Raw genomic sequence first — 22,314 nt, 5'->3', positions numbered from 1 at the left:
AACTCTTATTAGATAACTGATGTTTTTCTCTGTTGCTTGCTCCCTCTTTATCTTTCCTCTAGTGTAACCTACACTAATTACACTATAGTTTGACTGCAACTTTGTGCAAATTAATAAAACAACTTTAGATAAGTCACTCTCACTTTTCCAAGTAGTCCATAGGCTACCAATATGATGGTCTTTTTATGCTTTAGGATTTAGAGAGGTCTGTTTGCCATTTATGTTCGTTAAATAATGAATAATATGGAATTGATTAGTACTACAGCATTGGAATCTGGAGTTAGCCACCATAAAATTACAATTAAAATCAATACTGTGTCATATCCCTGCTCCACAAGCTGAACATGCCATTCTAACCTTGAGGCCTGTGCTATCCCTCACTTCAGGTCTTCAAGCATCAAGCTCAATAACCTAGCAGTGCGTGGCTACTGTGCTTTGAAGTAGAGAGCATTTTCTATCTCCCTGCAACGACATCCGCAGTTTGTTTTAAAAGTTGGTTCATCATCTTTGGATTTGTCTGGTACTTTTCTGATTTGTAACTTCTACCTCACCAGTTTGTGGTATGGTAAATGCACTTTTGGTTTGACTCGTTTTTTCATCTATGAAGAGGAGATAAGTGGCATGCCATTCAATGAAGACCTTCAGTGCTTTCGTTGAAATTCCTCTGAACCTCTTGTAGTTGTGCCTGAGAAAGTTCTTAGCTACTGTATATGCTGATCCGCTGTCCATGGTCCTGAAATGCCAAACGAGTGGAAAGGACTCTGGCTGCAGTCTGAGTGAGAGAGCCAGAGAGTTAGTGAGATTTTGATAGCTCTTTATGATGTTGCATTAGTGTACACAAGGTTTCGGTTTAGTTGCAGCCTTGTGCTATTTGGAGCCATATGACAGATTCAATGGACTTAGTCATTATTTAATGTATATTTAGAAAATTGTATTGCATGCAATATATTTGCCTCTTCATAAATCATATGCTGTTAAAAGGCTTCAGAATCTCTTGACATTTATTTTTAACACACTTATGTTTAGTCCATGTTTACATGTCTGTAGTTTACAAACCTGTAGATACATCCTTCAATTGTATTAATTTGAATAGTGAAAGTAGCTTAAATAAATCAGTCAACAAAAACAGTAGCTGTGATATGCACACTTCCATATGAAACAACCTTTAGAGGCTATTATCTGCGTCCTCTAATAGCTAATATTTGGTAGGGCAAACCAGATAAATCGCTAAGACATTGGAATTAGAGATGATAGATTATACAGCACATCTGGTTGGAACAGGTGCCGTTCTAATATCCCCACCATGCTATCTGCAGCTGTGCTTGTTTCAGCTAACAACTATGGCTCTGGATTGCTTTGCCAGCGCCTGCCACTTCTCTGTCGGTTTGTACAGTAGGTGGTTATTTCAAGTAAGGGTTGTAAAACAGATGTGTCTTTGGTTTGTGGTACATTATGTTTCACTTATCTTCTCCCAACTACCACCAAGTGTAGCAATATGTTGTGCTATGGGGTAGTCTAGGTTGTGTGTCATTAAATGAAATAGCTGTGATGATACATTACACCCTTTTAAACTACACACGAGTGCAAGCACACAATGTTCGTTCATGTAATGGGCACAGTAAAGGTCAGTTATCAACCTTTGCCACAGGTGTCTGATAAGTTGTGAACAGCTCTCACTATGTTTGACCCTATTTGTATTCTTACAGCTCTAGCATTGTTCACAAGAGCTACAGTCACAGTGTAATCAGTTAGAGTGCCAATATTCATTTTTGCAGAGAGCATTTCCATTTTGCAACCAATGTGTTGGAATGAAACGCCAGTAGCCATTAGTGCAACAGGAAAGCTGTTAGAGAATGGCTGACATGTAAATACAGAATCATGTGTTGTAAGACACTTCCAGAATGATTTCCAGATCATATTCTGTAGGGGTTCTGTTGTCCATAATCCATATTGCATGTCCCAGTGGGGTCTTTGATGTATTTGTATAAAAAATAATAATGCATATATTTTAGAGCTCATACAGGAGCAAAATGCAGTTTCCTGTGAGGGTTGGTAGATGATGGTATTTCTGTGGACAGCGTGACGAGTGAAGGGATTTTCAGGAAGCGGGTGGATTAGCCCTCTCAGATGGCAGAAGGAGAGCGATCTGCTCTGACAGTGTGGTGGTTACCCCATCTGTCGATAATTAGCTCTGTGCTACCTGGCACCAGGTGGTCGGTCGCTTCCACACTCCATCCACACCACATGGACAGGCTGAGGGACGTGGAGCAGAGCAAAGCAGGTTGTCCTCTTGCCTGGGGAGTTAACTGTCTGCGAGCCAGTGGGCTAAGCCGGGCCTCTGGTCTAGGCTTATTTGACATTGTATAAATCACACAGCGGTGGATAGATCCGTGCTGTGAAATATATATGTGTATATATATATGTAGCCCTACAAATAAAAGCTAGATGAACATCTTTGACGGCTTGTTATTTAGAAGATACCACCATTCAAAGCTTTCCCATTTTTCACCTGAACAGTAGCTAAGTTCCATTCTCTTCATCCCACGTATTGTCACTGTCGCTGTGCCTGCAGGGAGAAGCTATGGTGAGGGATGGACAGGGTTAGTCCTCCCAGTCCTCCCATCCGTGTCTGATACATTATATACACATCTAACGGATAACAAGTTGATCACTTGAATTTTAATGAATCCAATGGAAAATATATCCCAAGGTTCTAGCTACATGAGTGGTGAAGGCAACATAAATGCATCAATGAAGACCTTTCTAAGTATAACATTTTTAGATTTATTTCAGTAAGCAGCATATGTAGTATCTTGAAATCTATTCATCTTGGAAAGGGGGGTTATGCATCACATTTTCAAAAGCATTTAGTTGAGGCATAACTGGCAACTAGACTACTTGCCAAGAGGTGAAATGATTCCTGAATGTGATCTTTATTTTCTCAGGTAACCTTGGACGTGTTGATTACATCAGTGAATTTGAGTTTGATCTGTTCATCAGACCTGACACCTGTAACCCTCGCTTCAGAGTTTGGTTCAACTTCACAGTGGAAAACGTGCGGGAGACACAGGTAGGTGGTGGATTTCTATTAATACTGTTAATACTGTATACTGCATTCCAAGTATACACATATTTTCTTTTTTGACTGTTACTATTAACCTGTCTGCCTTCATTCAAATTTCTATGCACACTTTTATGGGTATTTTAAAAATAATGTGTCCGTAGCTCACAATTCCAAATGATTTCAAGTTTTGTTGTATCCTAGACCTTCAGAAGAGTTGTTTGTTTCATACCTGCTTCCTCATCACAGCACTGAGAAGCGCTAGCCACTTGCATGCGTTGAGCTCTCGGATTGGCTGAGAGCAGCGGTCACATGCCACAGAGATACTGTGTGAGGGAACAGAGCGCGTGTCTGCGGGCCGCTCAGGCTGCTGCCGAGGGCATTTGTTTAATTTTATCAACTCTGATTGGAGCTTCATCAGTTCTGTCATTTCGATCTAATTCAGAGAGAGAAAACAAGATACTAAAAAGGAGTCAACCGGCAGCGGAATTCTAAGCCTGGGTAGCTCTATGTTGAAAAGAGAGAGCCTGGGCTAAGAGACAGACGGAGCGAGAGAGCGTGGATGAAAAAATTGAATGCTGGTGCTGTCTTCTGCAGCCCTGCCCTATCGGCCCCATCTCCCTGCAGTGCTGTAGTCAGCGCTAATCAAATTTTATGGCCAAGAGATGAATGGGAGCCCTTAGCCAGGAGCCTTATCGATTTTAGGGCCAGATACGGCACGGCATCCTGCGCCAACAGGATATTTGCTGTTGTGGCAAAAAAAAAAGAGGAGAGCGAAAGGCTAGTGAGAAGCCCACACGAACATACACTCAATGACTCTTGCATACACACACATACACAGACATCTACAGGTGGGAAAAAAGCAGTAGGAATAAACATTTTCACAATTAGCTTCTGAGTGCTTTGTTGATGCCACACAGTCCTTTCTTTAAAAAAAATTAAATAATATATATCTCCAATTTCCTTTTTTAGAATGAGGGCCTGTGGGAATTGAATCTACTTCAGTAGGAGGTTGTACGGTATCTGGTGCTTGTGTGTTTTTGGTACGGTGTTGTGTGTGTTATACGTATGTGCACTGTAACTGTGTGTGTGTGGGTGTGGTGGTGGGGGGGGTGAGAGAGAGTGAGTATGTTTGATGTAATTGTTATTTATTTGGCGGTTTACTTGCATTTTATAAATAGAAATAAAAAAATAATGTCATGAGTAAATAAATAAATAGAGCTATGTGGAAGCTGTGCTATAGAGATATCAGTACATTCACAAGGAACTGGGCTAGAGTGTTTTATCCAACTAAGCCGACCGACTCTCAGTCGAGAACAGTGAAATTGGAAACAGTAAAAGCCCGTGATATTGGAACTGAGATGACCATTTTGAAGGAATGTAAGCTGGTGAAAAAGATTTGGTCGGCCTCAATCAGCTTAGCAGCTTTGTGGAAATTGGCTGCACCATAGCACGGTTATGATGGATGGATGTCTTTTTCTTTTCTTCTCTACAAAACCTTCACCTCAAACTTTGTCTTGCTTTTAGTATGGTGAGACTGATGCTGGTTAATTATGTTGCAACGACTGGGCAAAGCATAGCAGCACTCTGAACTGGAGTTATCATTCAAGTAATTTTGACTGTTGAGCCAGTTATTAAATCCTAGCACTTCATGTTAGTCCAATGTCACCTAACCATAAAAGATAGTCTACATATTGATGGACACTGATAGTGTGTCAGTGATACATTGATGTTAGACCGCTTCTGCTTGTGATATAATATATATATATTTTTTAGATATACTCGTTTAGCAATTTTAGGCAATAAGCCAGCCATGTTACTGCATTTATCTGTGTAGTACAAATATATCTCTTTCATGCAGTATTTCAAATTGAGAGAGCATGGAAACTATTCAAGATTCTTCCCCATATTTTCTCACCCCTGAAAAATATATATTGAGCTTTTTAACCAGTGGAAACAGTGATGTGCTGTGCTTATATTTAATCCATGCTGTGGACGGTGGCTGTTTGACATCAAGCTGCGTGAAGGGCATGGCTGTGAGGTATTATCATAGAAATCTTTGGGGAGCAATACTATATATAATACAGTAAAACGACTGCCTTCAGCTACTGAAATTCATGTGTGATTTACAAGCTTCACTTATCCAGGAAAAGCTCAGCAGAGGCAGTTATTCTCCATAATCAAAAAATAGAAAGAATTTAGTTAGAATGTGAGGTGTCTTGAATTCCTAAAGGACAATAATCTGTCCAGAACTTTTTATATTGACATTTATTGATGATGATATGGTCTAATCTAACATGAGATATATGGCACATATATTAAATGACATTTCATCTCAGGTGACTGACTCATTTTGGGCAGTGTCATGCTGATAGGAACTATTAGATCACTCAGTTGTGCCCGACTGAGTGTCAAAGGGCATGATATAGATTTCTCAGATTTATGAATATTTCTAATTGAGCATAAAAGGTCTTCAAATTTCCTCTGCACTTTGCTATATTCTGAATAGAATGTGAAATGTACAATTTGCACATCAGTTTAAGAGATGTGAATGTTTGGACATCTTTTGCAGTGTATTGAGGAGAAGAGAGAAAGGCTGAGTAGTTTGGAGTCCCTGACTTGTCCACGAGCACGGTAATGGATGTAATGCACATTGATTTGTTTTCACAGAGGAGGGATGGGAATGTAGTTACGAGAATTGGCCTGTTTTTATGTACAGTGAGGTCCGAAATGATTGACACCCTTGATAAAGATGAGCAAAAATGACTGTATTATTAATTCAAATACTGAGCTACATTGTATGCAAAAAAAAAAGGGAAATTATTTTATACTAATACAATTGGTCAGAGAAAGAGATTTTGTTTAACAAGTAATACTTTTTTTTCTCAAAAAGGTAGGGATCAATATTGGTTTCAATACCTTTCAATACCTCACCTTGCGAGGATAATGTCATTGAGACATTTTGTATTTTTTTGTATTTTTTTATTTCACCTTTATTTAACCGGGTAGGCCAGTTGAGAACAAGTTCTCATTTACAACTACGACCTGGTCAAGATAAAGCAAAGCAGTGCAACAAAAACAACAACACAGAGTTACACATGGAATAACCAAAAGTACAGTCAATAACACAATAGAAAAATCTATATACAGTGTGTGCAAATGTAGTAAGGAGGTAAGGCAATAAATAGGCCATAGTAGCGAAGTAATTACAATTTAGCAAATTAACACTGGAGTGATAGATGTGCAGATGATGATGTGCAAGTAGAAATACTGGTGTGCAAAATAGCAAAAAAAGTTAATAAAAACAATATGGGGATGAGGTAGGTAGTTGGATGGGCTATTTACAGTTTTATGAGTTGAAGAACACATTGGGAGTGATCTTAGACCATTCCTCCATACAGAATCCTTCCAGATCCTTTATATCCTTCGTCTGCGCTTATGGACTGCCCTCTTGGCCATTGGAAAATGTTGATTTTTGTGGCCAATTAACCATTTCTTTGTGGATTTTGATGTGTGCTTGGAGTTATTGTCTTGCTGGAAGATCCACTTGCAGCCAAGTGTCAGCCTCCTGCAGAGACAACCAGGTTTTTGGCTAAAATGTCCTGGTACTGGGTAAAGTTCATGATGCCATTGACCTTAACAAGGGCCCCAGGACAAGTGAAAGCAAAATAGCCCCATAACATCAAAGATCCACCACCATTTTTTACAGTAGGTATGGGGTTATTTTCTGCTTATGCATTCTCATTTAGACGCCAAACCCACCACTGGTGTGCATGGCCAAAGAGCTCTACTTTCATGTCATCTGACCACAGCACTGGTTCCAATCCAAGTGCCAATGCCGTTTAGCAAACTCCAGATGTTTACATTTGTTGGATAACATGAAAAATGCTTGCCAAAGCCGGCTTCTAGTCCCTCTTGAATGCTGCATAATGTTGATTTTTTTAAATATCTGTGATGGTCAGGTTTGACCTGACACCCTGTGGAAGGAAGCCTTGGTCCATGTCTGGACGTGGCTGTTTAACCCCTCCTTTCCTCTGTTGCCTGATGTCCTTCACTGCTGATGGGGACAGCCGGATCCCCCGTGACTGCCGGAAGATGAGTGTAATCATGGCCGGCGTGCCGTGGTGCGGCAGCGCGGTGTTGGGGCCTGCCTGTGGGAGGGCTTACGGTGCTGAGCTCCTGGATTAGAGGCTGCACAAGCAGTTTATCAGGTCTCTCCACACTGGCTCCCCCACTCTGCAACAGGTCTCGTCCTCTGTTTACTCTGCAATACTAAAAAGACTGCACAGGCAGAGTTCCTGTTTTTTTATCCTTTTACCTTTTCCCTTCTTGCTTTGCTTTGGGAGCAGGATAGCCATTTATATTTCCTATGCCTCTGCTCTGCTGCTGTGGGGAATGCTTTCAAGGTTTCTCTCCCAGTCACTATAGAAGAGGAATGGGCTTTTGTGGTTTATTCAAAGGGATTATTCAACAAAGTGGGATTTGGGAACAAATAGGCTTACATCGGATATAAAGTTTTGGATTGTAGGTTTAAAGCGTGGTAAGAACATAGTAAGAGAAAATTGCGAATTTGAAAGACATAGTCATTAAACAGTGCACTCAGAGAGTTCTGATGATATCAAGTAACTTTCCTCTCCAAGGGGAACTAATGGATCTTATTCTTTGTCAAGACCAATAGTCTTCAGATTTTGCATAATGAAATAGACAAAAGGATTTGAGGGCACACATTGGATTTTCTAATTATAGCAAAATCAGTTTCCATGGGTTATCTTCTGATGCGATACTCCTTATAAAAATGTATTGCTTTAATTTTAGCTTTATTCATTTAAAGCCTCCTAGTCAAATACATTCGGATCTGAGTTAGGTTTTGAAACAGAACAGACACCAAGTAGACTAAAGCCAACTTAGCAGTAGGCCTACTTATGTTTCTATGCAGTGTTTGAAATATGATCACTATAACAGAATTCCTCTCAGTATTCACAGTATTAGTAATGATTGTTATTTAACAGATATACAATCTTATTTTGGATTTGACAGTATAGAACCCCATCTCTGTATGCTATGTTCATCAGGACTGTATATGCAGCTGTGCGCCATATGGATACCAACAGAGTGACAATGTGTGAATCACTGCCAAATTCAGTCACAGACTCTGGTCCTCGTCCCAAATCATGAAAGAGGAAGATTACATCTGTATGGCACTGCTACTACAAATATCAACTGCTACTACACATATCAGACAGACACAGGCGGCAAATTTATATACATTAAAATATATTTCTTTCAACTTTTGATGTCTCCGCCTTTTGATACTCCCTGCTATGGGTGGTGGGGGTGCCTGGGAGGCCTTTTGAGGTCCTAAAAGGCTGAAATTGGCTGAGCAGCACTGCTGAGCCCAGCATGTGAGGCGGCAGAGAGGAGATGAGCAGTGCCGTTGTAAGGGAAGCACTAGGGCCATGTGGAGCGCTGTGCATCTGCATGAAATTATCAATGCAGAGTCAGGACATGGATCATCCTTTACACAGTGTAATGAATACAGATTGCGTACCGGATAGAGATGCTCTGCAATCTGCTGTGCCACAAATGAAACCACGGCTGTTCTAATCAAATAGTATTTTCATGCCAGCGCAGCCTTAAGTTGGACTAAATTCAATTCCAGATTCTGGGTTATAAATGTTGTAATTAGGCTATTGTTTTAAAGGGGGGCCTGGTGCTGGCTCCCTCGCAGTGTGAGCGTTCCCCGTTCTGTTGTTGTAACCCGTTGGTGTCCAGATAATGGGAGGACTGAGTCCGATCACAGCACCACAGGGTTTAACGCCAGCATTCAGATGCAGACACGTTCATTATGCCAACTAGTGGCCTGGGAGCACACATTTTTCCCTGTTTATTAAACAGCAAGGAGCTACTAAGCAGCACTGTGGTGCTGCTTTGATGCTGCTTTTGTTTCTATTTATGTGGTTAATTCAATCAGCAAACGTTCTCCTTCTCGCTGCACTGTTTGCTCATAATGGCTAATTACTTCATAAATTGTTCTCATGATGTTATATCTGTGTTTATATCCAATGGGGGGCATGGTGATGGTTGTGCTTTAGCATTGTGGAGTTGGGCTACACGTTTGTTGACTGTCTGGGGATTTTGGTAATGAGCTAGAGATGCTTAAGTGTTTCAGTTGTTCATTTGCTTACCCTTCACTTTGGAGTTGGTATAACATGGAAGATCTAGGCCTTCAGTGCATTATAAAATCTACACATAGATTCCTCATAGCTGGCTATCAAGCAGTAAGTGCTACACTCAGAACCATCACTCTGTAGGAGTGTAGACCGAAGCCTTGACTAGGCCTCATATTGAATAGCTAATTAAATCTCCATGTTGTTGGTCTAATTATCACTTATGTAACCAAATCAACCGTAAGACTAAATGAGCAGTTCGAGGGGAAAAAAACAACCCTTCTGTAAGATAATATAGGGACCACCCAGGTTAAACAAATTTCACAACAGTGAGATGCCCCTAATGTACTGTATTTGTTTGAAAAGCCAGGCAGGTTTGTCTTGTTTTGAAACATGCAAGTCCTCAGCCCACATTTGCATTTTCATTCTATTCAGTGGCTTTCACTTATTACTCAAATGTTGTTTTTGAATCTCTAATTCCCTGGATGGCTCTCTGTATTAAACACAATTTCCCCTGTATTATTTGCTGTAGGAGGCTGCAGAGGGAGCTGCTGTCAATCTGTGTTCACGGTTAATGTTGTTAAGTAAAGCCAATATGGTTGTTTTCGCTGCGTGTTGTAATAAAGGTGGGGCTGGCGGTGTGCCTGGTAACATGAGAGCTACGCGTGGGCGTCTGACTCCCCTGCTGCAGAAGAGGAGAGAGAGGAGAGGAGCCCATGCTGGGAGAGCCATTGATAGCCACTGCAGTTGGGTCTTACAGTGAGGTGGAGGGCCAGCATAACACACACTCACAATGGGCTGCAGTTTAATATAGGGCTCTAACGGAGGTCTCACGCTTAACCATGCTTAGGCAGGTTCAGGGGCTCTTGCTATAAATGCCCTAATGGTGCCAAAATGCTTTGAGATAATTATTGTAGGTAAAGGCAATGTGAATAGCAATAACTTAATTGTTTTAACCATGTAACAGTGGCCTAATTATGGGAACCACTCTTTATTTCCTTTCTGAATGTACCCTTCTTAATAAGGATAGTCACGATGCAACGCGGAGTGCCAGGACACAGCCCTTAGCCGTGGTATATTGGCCATATATCAAAAACCCCTGAGGTGCCTTATTGCTATTATAAACTGGTTACCAACATAATTAGAGCAGTAAAAATAAATGTTTTGTCATACTGATGGTATACGGTCTGATATACCACGGCTTTCAGCCAATCAGCATCCAGGGCTCGAACCACCCAGTTTATAATATAATAATATATGGTGTGTTGCAGTTAGCCTAGATATGGCGTGATATGATGTCTTGGCCTTGGAGGGGAAGTGTGCGGTGCGACTAGCTGAGAGGGGAGTGTGGCGATGGTGGTCCGTGATGGGTCGTTGGTCCATGCAGGATTTTATCTCCCAGCAGCACCTTGGGGTCGCTGCCGCCTGAACTCTGCAGTTCCATAAATCATAGCCGGGGCCTTGACAGTGTGTATTCTTCCTGTCGTGGCTGCAGGTAGATCCAGAGAGGCAGGATGTCAATGAAACAAAGCAGAACATATTCACGCTGTGGCGATTCAGTGCAGACCAGAGCCCTAGAGGATTTCTCATCGTCTATTTTTTCACTTCCTCCTCTTTGATGCCTGGGGTGAATCCTGCATGAATTTGTCACGACTTTGCTTACCAAGGGCTACCTCCTATCATTGGATGTACGCGCACGCGCACACTCTTCTCTCTCACACGCTAACACACGTGCACTCACACACATTGAATGTTTATTATGTTTTTTATCAGTTGCCTTTTTGGGTGCATCATGCCTTTGGTGGGTGCATCATGTCATGCAAATTGCATGGATGCAAAACCAATTAGAATTTTATCTTGAATATAACCCTGGAATCCCAGTGTGATAGAGACTTTGAAAACCCACTGCTTGTACGTCATGTGTGTGATATCTACACCACAGCCTAGCCAGAGATTTGTCTTTCAGATGTAGAGATTTAAGTACTCCAGGGAGCCAATGGACCTGTCCTTCTGTCTAAACTTCCTAACTGAATCAAAAGTTGCTCATTGTTAACATATTTGGCTACACGAAGAGTGTTAAAAAGAAAAAGGGGAATGTTAGAAGTAGAGTGAGTGAGACAACATCTACCAGCTATATCACTATATAGGGCGAAAGGTAGCTGTTTCGAATACCCGAGCCAACAAGGTGAACAATCTGTCGATGTGCCGTACTACTATGGCTGACTCTGTAAAACAACACATTTCACTGCACCTATCCGGTGTATGTGGCAATAAAACATATTATAACAATATATACAGTACCAGTCAAAAGTTTGGACACACCTACTCATTCAAGGGTTTTTCTTTATTTCTCCTATTTTCTACAGAGAATTATAGTGAAGACATCCAATCTATGAAAACTATGAAATAACACATATGGAATCATGTAGTAACCAAAAAAGTGTTAATCAAATCCAAATATATTTTAGATTTTAGTTTCTTCAAAGTAGCCACCCTTTGCACACTCTTGGCAATCTCTCAACCAGCTTCATGCAATTAACAGGTGTGCCTTGTTAAAAGTTAATTTGTGGAATTGATTTCCTTCTTACTGCATTTGAGGCAATCAGTTGTGTTGTGACAAGGTAGGGGTGGTATACAAGATAGCCCTATTTGGTAAAAGACAAAGTCCATAGTATGGCAAGAATAGCTTAAATAAGCAAAGAGAAATGACAGTCCATCATTACTTTAAGACATGAAGGTCAGTCCATGCGGAAAATTTCAAGAACTTTTAAAGTTTCTTCAAGTGCAGTCGATAAAATCATCTAGCGCTGTGATGAAACTGGCTCTCATGAGGACCGCCTCAGGAAAGGAAGACCCAGAGTTGCCTCTGCTGCAGGATAAGTTCATTAGCGTTACCAGCCTCAGAAATTGCAGCCCAAATAAATGCTTCACCGAGTTCAAGTAACAGACACATCTCAACATCAACTGTTCAGAGGAGACGGCGTGAATCAGGCCTTCATTGTCGAATTGCTGCAAAGAAACCACTACTAAAGGCCACTAATAATACGAAGAGACTGGCTTGGGCCAAGAACCACGAGCAATGGACATTAGACCGGTGGAAATCTGTCCTTTGGTCAGATGAGTCCAAATTTGAGATTTTTGATTCCAGCCGCCAAGTCTTTGTAAGACGCAGAGGAAGTGAATGGATGATCTCTGCATGTGTAGTTTCCACCGTGAAGCATGAAGGAGGAGGTGTGATGGTGTGGGTGTGCTTTGCTTGTGATACAGTCTGATTTATTTAGAATTCAAGGCACATTTAACCAGCATGGCTACCACAGCATTCTGCAGTGATACGCCATCCCATCTGGTTTGCACAACACACCTCCAGGCTGTGTAAGGGCTATTTTACCAAGAAGGAGAGTGATGGAGTACTGCATCAGATGACCTGGCCTCCACAATCACCCAACCTAAACCCAATTGAGATGGTTTGGGATGAGTTGGACCGTAGAGTGAAGGAAAAGCAGCAAGCAAGTGCTCAGCTTATGTGGGAACTTCTTCAAGACTGTTGGAAAAGCATTCCAGGTGAAGCTGGTTGAGAGAATGCCAAGAGTGTGCAAAACTGTCATCAATGCAAAGGGTGGCTACTTTTAAGAATCTTAAATATAATATATATTTTGATTTGTTTAACACTCTTTTGGTTACTACATGATTCCATATGTGTTATTTCATAGTTTTGATGTCTTCACTATTATTCTACAATGTAGAAAATAGTAAAAATAAAGAAAAACCGTTGAATGAGTAGGTGTGTCCAAACTTTTGACTGGTACTGTATATACTGTACAGTTGAAGTCGGAAGTTTACATACACCTTAGCCAAATACATTTAAAGTTTTTCACAATTCCTGACATTTAATCACAGTAAAATGTCCCTGTCCTATATCAGTTAGGATCACCACTTTATTTTAAGAATAGAAAATGTCAGAATAATAGTAGAGAGAATGATTTATTTCAGCTTTTATTTATTTTATCACATTCCCAGTGGGTCAGAAGTTTACATACACTCAATTAGTATTTGGTATCATTGCCTTTAAATTGTTTAACTTGGGTCAAAGTTTAGGGTAGCCTTCCACAGGCTTCCCACAATAAGTTGGGTGAATTTTGGCCCATTCCTCCTGACAGAGCTGGTGTAACGGAGTCAGGCCTCCTTGCTCGCACACGCTTTTTCAGTTCTGCCCACAAATTTTCTTTTGGATTGAGGTCAGGGCTTTGTGATGGCCACTCAAATATCTTGACTTTGTTGTCCTTAAGCCATTTTGCCACAAATTTGGAAGTATGCTTGGGGTCATTGTCCATTTGGAAGACCCATTTGCGACCAAGCTTTAACTTCCTAACTGATGTCTTCAATATATCCACATCATTTTCCTACCTCATGATGCCATCTATTTTGTGAAGTGCACCAGTCCCTCCTGCAGCAAAGGACCCCCACAACATGCTGCCAGCCCCGTGCTTCACGGTTGGGATGGTGTTCTTCGGCTTGCAAGCCTCCCCCTTTTTTCTCCAAACATAACGATGGTCATTATGACCAAACAGTTCTATTTTTATTTCATCAGACCAGAGGACATTTCTCCAAAAAGTACGATCTTTGTCCCCATGTGCAGTTGCAAACCGTAGTCTGGCTTTTTTATGGCGGTTTTGGAGCAATGGCTTCTTCTATGCTGAGCGGCCTTTCAGGTTATGTCGATATAGGACTCGTTTTACTGTGGATATTGATATTTTTGTACCTGTTTCCTCCAGCATCTTCACAAGGTCCTTTGCTGCTGTTCTGAGATTGATTTGCACTTTTCGCACCAAAGTGCGTTCATCTCTAGGAGACAGAACGCGTCTCCTTCCTGAGCGGTATGACGGCTGCGTGGTCCCATGGTGTTTATACTTGCGTACTATTGTTTGTACAGATGAACGTGGTACCTTCAGGCGTTTGGAAATTGCTCCCAAGGATGAACCAGACTTGTGGAGGTCAACATTTTTTTTCTGAGGTCTTGACTGATTTCTTTTGATTTTCCCATGATGTCAAGCAGAGGCACTGAGTTTGAAGGTAGGCCCTGAAATACATACACAGGTACACCTCCAATTGACTCAAATTATGTCAATTAGCCTATCAGAAGCTTCTAAAGCCATGACATCATTTTCTGGAATTTTCCAAGTTGTTTAACGGCACAGTCAACTTAGTGTATGTAAAACTTCTGACCCACTGGAATTGTGATACAGTGAATTATAAGTGAAGTAATATGTCTGTAAACAATTGTTGGAAAAATTACTTGTGTCATGCACAAAGTAGATGTCCTAAACGACTTGCCAAAACTATAGTTGGTTAACTTCTTATGGCTGCAGGGGCAGTATTGAGTAGCTTGGATGAAAGGTGCACGGAGGTGCCCAGAGTAAACGGCCTGCTCCTCAGTCATAGTTGCTAATATATGCATATTATTATTAGTATTGGATAGAAAACACTCTGAAGTTTCTAAAACGGTTTTGTAACGTTCGTCGTGGGTGGAAGAAGAGGAGGACTAATGCGCAGCGTGGTAAGTGTCCATATTGTTTTAATAAGAATACTCTGAACAAAAACAATAAAACGACAATCGAACAGTCCTGTACGGTGAAGCAAAACACAGAACAGAAAATAATCACCCACAACACACAATGACAAACAGGCTACCTAAATATGGCTCCCAATCAGAGACAACTGACACCTGCCTCTGATTGAGAACCATACTAGGCCCAACACATAGAAATCTACCAACAGAACAAAACATAGAAAAACAACATAGAATGCCCACCCCAACTCATGCCCTGACCAAACTAAAATAAAGACATAAAAAAGGAACTAAGGTCAGAACGTGACAGTATCCCCCCCCCCCCAAAGGTGCGGACTCCGGCCGCAAAACTTGAACCTATAGGGGAGGGTCTGGGTGGGCATTTACCGCGGTGGCGGCTCTGGAGCGGGACGAGGACCCCACTCCACCATAGTCTCGGCCCACTTCTGTGATACCTTAGGAGCGGCGACCCTCGTCACCGACCCTGGACTGGAGACCCTAGTAAAGGGCACCACTGGACTGAGGGGCAGCTCCGGACAGGAGGGCGACTCTGGCAGCTCCTGACAGGAGGGCGACTCCGGCAGCTCCTGACAGGAGGGCGACTCCGGCAGCTCCGGACAGGAGGGCGACTCCGGCAGCTCCGGACAGGAGGGCGACTCCGGCAGCTCCTAACTGACGGGCGGCTCCTGACTGACGGGCGGCTCAGGCGGCTCCTGACTGACGTGCGGCTCAGGACAGACGGGCGGCTCAGGCGGCTCAGGACAGACGGGCGGCTCAGGCGGCTCAGGACAGACGGGCGGCTCAGGCGGCTCAGGACAGACGGGCGGTTCAGGCGGCTCAGGACAGACGGGCGGCTCAGGCGGCTCAGGACAGACGGGCGGCTCAGGCGGCTCAGGACAGACGGGCGGCTCAGGCGGCTCAGGCCAGACGGGCGGCTCAGGCAGCTCAGGACAGACGGGCGGCTCAGGCAGCTCAGGACAGACGGGCGGCGCAGGCTGCTCAGGACAGACGGCTCTCCTGGCTCTGGCCTGGAGAGAGAACCTGGAGGGTATGTATGTTAACTTCTTATGGCTGCAATCCCGTTAACGGGATGATATGACAACAGCCAGTGAAAGTGCAGGGCGCCAAATTCAAAACAACAGAAATCTCATAATTAAAATTCCTCAGACATAAATGTGTTTTATACCATTTTAAAAGGTAATCTTGTTGTTAATCCCACCAAAGTGTCCGATTTCAAATATGCTTTTCAGCAAAAGCACCACAAACGATTATGTTAGGTCACCCCCAAGCCACAGAATAAGCACAGCCATTTTTCCAGCCAAAGATAGCAGTCACAAAAAGCACAAACAGAGATAAAATTAATCACTAACCTTTGATGATCTTCATCAGATGACACTCATAGGACTTCATGTTACACAATACATGTACAGTGGGGCAAAAACGTATTTAGTCAGCCACCAATTGTGCAAGTTCTCCCACTTAAAAAGATGAGAGAGGCCTGTAATTTTCATCATAGGTACACTTCAACTATGACGGACAAAATGAGAAAAAAAAATCCAGAAAATCACATTGTATGATTTTTAATGAATTTATTTGCAAATTATGGTGGAAAATAAGTATTTGGTCAATAACAAAAGTTTATCTCAATACTTTGTTATATACCCTTTGTTGGCAATGACAGAGGTCAAACGTTTTCTGTAAGTCTTCACAAGGTTTTCACACACTGTTGCTGGTATTTTGGCCCATTCCTCCATGCAGATCTCCTCTAGAGCAGTGATGTTTTGGGGCTGTTGCTGGGCAACACGGACTTTCAACCCCCTCCAAAGATTTTCTATGGGGTTGAGATCTGGAGACTGGCTAGGCCACTCCAGGACCTTGAAATGCTTCTTACGAAGCCACTCCTTCGTTGCCCGGGCGGTGTGTTTGAGATCATTGTCATGCTGAAAGACCCAGCCACGTTTCATCTTCAATGCCCTTGCTGATGGAAGGAGGTTTTCACTCAAAATCTCACGATGAGGCCTCTCTCATCTTTTTAAGTGGGAGAACTTGCACAATTGGTGGCTGACAAAATACTTTTTTGCCCCACTGTATGTTATGTTTGCTAAAGTTCATATTTATATAAAAAAAATCTGAGTTTACATTGGCGTGTTACGTTCACTAGTTCCAAAAACATCCAGTGATTTTGCATAGCCACATCTATTCAACAGAAATACTCATCATAAATGTAGATGATAATACAAGTTATACACATGGAATTATAGATATACCTCTCCTTAATGCAACCGCTGTGTCAGATTTCAAAAAGACTTTACGGAAAAAGCAAACCATGCAATAATCTGAGACTGAGCTCAGAACAATAGTCAAATTAGCCGCCATGTTGGAGTCAACAGAAACCAGAAATAAAATGATAAATATTCCCTTACCTTTGATGATCTTCATCAAAATGCACTCCCAGGAATACCAGGTCCACAATAAATGCTTGATTTGTTCAATAATGTCCGTTATTTATGTCCAATTAGCTACTTTGGTTAGCGCGTTTGGTAAACAATTCCAAAGTCACGAAGCGCGTTCACTAAAACGTGACGAAATGTCCAAAAGATCCGTAACAGTCAGTAGAAACATGTCAAACGATGTATTGAATCAATCTTTAGAATGTTGTTAACCCCTTGTCATAAACTCAGGGCAGTGAGATAATAAACTAATGTCAGCAATTAAGTATGTTTAATTCACTCACAAACTTCATCAGCTCTTAGCAAACTGTTAGAAAAAAGTATTTGACCAAATACAATGCTATTTCTCTGTAAACAAATTAACAACAGACTTTCAGCATGCTTATAGAGAAGGGAACTCAACATGTACTGCACTGACACAAATGACTGATGATTGGTTTGTTAGAAATTGATAATAAGAAGATTGTGGGAGCTGTAATTTTAGATTTCAGTGCAGCCTTTGATGTTATTGACCATAACCTGTTGTTTAAAAACACATGTGTTATGGCTCTTCAACCTCTGCCATATCGTGGATTCAGAGCTATCTATCTAAATTAACTCAAAGGGTTTTCTTTAATGGAAGCTTCTCTGATTTCAAACATGTAAAGTGTGGTGTTCCGCAGGGCAGCCCTCTACTCTTTTCTAATTTTACCAATGACCTGCCACTGGCATTAAACAAAGCATGTGTGTCCATGTCTGCTGATGATTCAACAATATACGCATCAGCAACCACAGCTAATGAAGTCACTGAAACCCTTAACAAAGAGTTGCAGTCTGTTTTGGAATGGGTAGCCAGTAATAAACTGGTCCTGAACATCTCTAAATCTAAGAGCATTGTATTTGGTACAAATCCTTCCTTAAGTTCTAGACCTCAGCTGAATCTGGTAATGAATGGTGTGGCTGTTGAACAAGTTGAGGAGACTAGATGACTTGGCGTTACCTTAGATTGTAAACTGTCATGGTCAAAACATATACATTCAAAGGTTGTAAAGATGGGGAAAGGTCTGTCTGTAATAAAGAGATGCTCTGCTTTTTGACACCACACTCCAAAAAGCAAGTTCTGCAGGCTCTAGTTTTGTCTAATCTTGATTATTGTCCAGTCGTGTGGTCCAGTGCTGCAAGGAAAGATCTAGTTAAGCTGCAGCTGGCCCTGAACAGAACGGCACATTTTGCTCTTCATTGTAATTAGAGGGCTGATATAAATACTATGCATGCCAGTCTCTCTTGGCTAAGAGTTGGGGAGAGACTGACTGCATCACTTATTTTTATAAGAAACTTTAATGTGTTGGAAATCCCAAATTGTTTGTATAGTCAATTTACACACAACTCTGACACACACACTTACCCTACCAGACATGCCACCAGTTGTCTTTTCACAGCCCCCAAATCCAGAACAAATTCAAGAAAGCGTACAATATTATATAGAACCCTTATTCCATGGAACTTCTTTCCATCTCATATTGCTCAAATAAACAGCAAACCTGGTTTCAAAAAATAGATAAAGCAACACCTCACGGCACAACGCCACTCCCCTATTTGACCTAGATACTGTGTGTATGCTTTGATATGTAGGCTACGTGTGCCTTTTTTAAAGAACGTATGTAGTTCTGTCCTTGAGCTGTTCTTGTCTATTGATGTTCTGTATTATGTCATTCTGTATTGTGTTTCATGTTTTGCGTGGACCCCAGGAAATGTAGCTTTTGCAACAGCTAATGGGGATCCTAATAAAATACCAAATACCTAAATCTGAAAGTTTCGGTGTTGATTATTTTAAACCCAAGAACATGTTTTAGAACAGTAAACCCAGTATGAAATATGCTAACATGATTGTGTTTGCTAGCTAAATTGGTTGCCTAGCGACAATAATCTTAAGAAGATAGTTAAGAAATTTGTTAGAAGATATTTTCGAAGTTCACAAGAAAATCATTAAATCTTAACATAGTAAATTAAATTCCTCAACACTATCTTATGAACGTGTTTAAAAAAAAAAAAAAGAAGCTTCTTATGTTTTTGCGTAAGAAATGTTTTGGTAATCTGGGCCCAGAGGTGGCAGAACAGAGTACTTGGGTTGGGGTGTAGGGTTTGAGGATAGCATAAAGTTAGGGAGGGGCAGTTCCTCTTGCTGCTCCGTAGGCAAGTACCATGGTCTTGTAGTGGATGCGAAAGGTTGCCAGATCTGACATAGGAAAACTTGAAGGTTGAACACCATGCGGGCTGTGGCATTCTAGATCATTTGCAGACATCACAGTCCCTTGTATCTCAATTAATAACTAGCAGCTGACCACACCCCGTGAATCTTTAATTGATCACACTAAATATATTGTCAGTTTAATTGCACAAAAAAGACATTGTAAAGTGAAAGTTCATCCAATATATGGGATTGAATGGAACTATAACTATAGACGGACTGACTTCTGCCCCATGGAAGCATCGTTTTCATAACGTCAGTTAACCCATCTATAGATTGAAATTTAATTTGCACATTAATTATTTCCTAATTGTCTACACGAATAACTCTCCTGATTTAACTTGATGATCTAAGGTCGAGAGTAGAAAGCTGTAATATCTTATGTTTCACGGAGTCGTGGCTGAACGACGACGCGGATAATATAGAGCTGGCTGAGTTTTCCGTGCATCTGCAGGACAGAGCAGCTACGTCTGGTAAGACAAGGGGCGGGGTTGTGTGTCTATTTGTCAATAATTGCTGGTGCGCAATGTCTAATATTCAAGAAGTCTCGAGGTATTGCTCGCCTGAGGTAGAGTATCTCATGATAAGCTGTAGACCACACTATCTACCAAGAGAATTCTCATCTATATTATTCGTAGCCATCTATTTACAACCACAAACCGATGCTTGCACTAAGACCGTACTCAACGAGCTGTATAAGGCCATAAGCAAACAATTAAATGCTCATCCAGAAGCGACATTCCTAGTGGCCGGGGACTTTAATGCAGGCAAACTTAAATCCGTTTTACGTCATTTTTACCACCATGTAACATGTGCAACCAGAGAGAAAAAAATAACTCTAGACCACCTTTAATCCACACACAGAGACGCATACAAAACTCTCCCTCGCACTCCATTCGGCAAATCTGACCATAATTATATCCTGCTGATTCCTGCTTACAAGCAAAAATTAAAGCAGGAAGTACCAGTGACTCGCTCAATACCGAAGTGGTCAGATGACGTAGATGCCACGCTACAGGAGTGTTTTGCTAGCACAGACTGGAATATGTTCCGTGATTCATCCAATGGCATTGAGGATTATACCACCTCAGTCGCCGGCTTCATCAATAAGTGCATCGACGGCTTCATCCCCACAGTGACCGTAAGTACATGTCCCAACCGGAAGCCATGGATTACAGGCAACATCCGCACCGAGCTAAAGGCTAGAGGTGCCGCTTTCAAGGAGCGCGACACTAATCCGGACGCTTATACGAAATCGCGCTATGCCCTCAGACGAACCATCAAACAGGCAAAGCTTCAATACAGGACTAAGATTGAATGCTACTACACCGGCTCTGATGCTTGTCGGATGTGACAGGGCCTGCAAACTATTACGGACTACAAAGGGAAACTGCCCATTGACGCGAGACAACAACAACCTTTCCCTCAATGTGATCAAGACAAAGGAGATGATCGTGGACCAAAAGAAAAGGAGAGACAAACTGTTAACATTGACGAACTGTAGTGGAGCGGGTCGAGAGTTTCAAGTTCCTTGGTGTCCATATCACCAACAAACTATCATGGTCCAAACACACCAAGACAGTCGTGAAGAGGGCACGACAACACCTTTTCCCCCTCAGGAGACTGAAAAGATTTGGTATTGGTCCCCAGATCCTCAAAAATGTCTGTAGCTGCACCATCGAGAGCATCCTGACCGGTTGCATCATCGCCTGGTATGGCAACTGTTCGGCATCCGACCGCAAGGCACTACAGAGGGTAGTGGGTACGGCCCAATACATCACTGGGGCCAAGCTTCCTGCCATCCAGGACCTATATACTAGGTGCTGTCAATCTTTTATTTAGTAAATATTTTCTTAATTCTATTTCTTGAACTGTGTTGTTGGTTAAGAGCTTGTAAGTAAGCATTTAACGGTACGTCTACACCTGTTGTATTCTGCTCATGTGACGAATAAAATGTGATTTGTGTCAATATAAGATATATTTTTTACATTATGCCCTCATTGTTAAATAGTTTGACATATTACTAGACTTATTTAAATACAGTTATTTATGAAGGTAAAGCCCATTAATACAATTGATTTTGTATGTTTTTGGGACACCTGTAAATAACATGAAAAGATTGTTTCCCTTCTTTGAAATTTCATATCAGTGTTGGCCAACATAAAACTGACAGGCTATCAATGCTGTCAAACTATTTCTCCCAAAGGACTGCCACCGTGGGTGGCTGGCAGTGAATATATGATGCTACGCAGTTGAAAAGCGTGAAATGCTGAGGACTGGAAAAATAAGAAAATTGAAATGGAAAAGACGTACATAATAGCCAAGAGAGTAAAAGTTTGGAGTATAATGAGCAGTTGGAATGTGTGTTTTGTTGAATTAATCAGCCAAGAGGAGTGCTGTTAGAACACATAACAAGTAGACTGAAAGCGTTTCATGTGACATGTGTAATTAAGAATTATTTTATACTCCTTGTTTTCATAGGCTCTGAGAGAGCGGACGAAGAATGTTCATCTCCTTCTGTAGTTGATGAGATGCAGCTTTTAATTACACCCCTATTAGAATGACACCATTTCCCTTTCCAAATGTAAATCTTACTGTCATACTTGAATGTTGGCATGTTTTGAGAGAGGGCCCTTTTGAGAAGGCTGTATTTACTCTGACACCACACCATCTCTACAGCCAGAACATTCTTTATTAGACTCACTTTGACATTTGGAGAAGTGTGCTCTCAGTTTGCCTGCAACAAGTGAATAATAGGCTACATCCTTGTCTGTCTCAAATAAGCCCAAAATCAGAGTTGTGTTTTACAGGTCAACAGGACCTCTAAAAGCAAAAGCAAAGCC

The 22,314-nt window shown here is 41.6% G+C and overlaps 1 protein-coding gene across 5 annotated transcripts in view; it reads left to right on the top strand.

Moving 5' to 3' along the window:
- Nucleotides 1–22,314, top strand: part of LOC139541152 (cytosolic carboxypeptidase 6-like) — a 422,006-nt gene that overhangs the window by 31,666 nt on the left and 368,026 nt on the right. For all 5 annotated transcript variants that reach the window (XM_071345454.1, XM_071345450.1, XM_071345449.1 and 2 more), the window contains exon 3: nucleotides 2,946–3,070. In XM_071345454.1, coding sequence (XP_071201555.1) covers nucleotides 2,946–3,070 — 125 coding nt within the window. The remainder of the gene's footprint in view (nucleotides 1–2,945; nucleotides 3,071–22,314) is intronic.

This window comes from Salvelinus alpinus, chromosome 16 (genome assembly GCF_045679555.1).
Source record: "Salvelinus alpinus chromosome 16, SLU_Salpinus.1, whole genome shotgun sequence".
NCBI lineage: Eukaryota > Metazoa > Chordata > Actinopteri > Salmoniformes > Salmonidae > Salvelinus > Salvelinus alpinus.
This window is presented reverse-complemented; position numbering and strand designations above follow the sequence as displayed.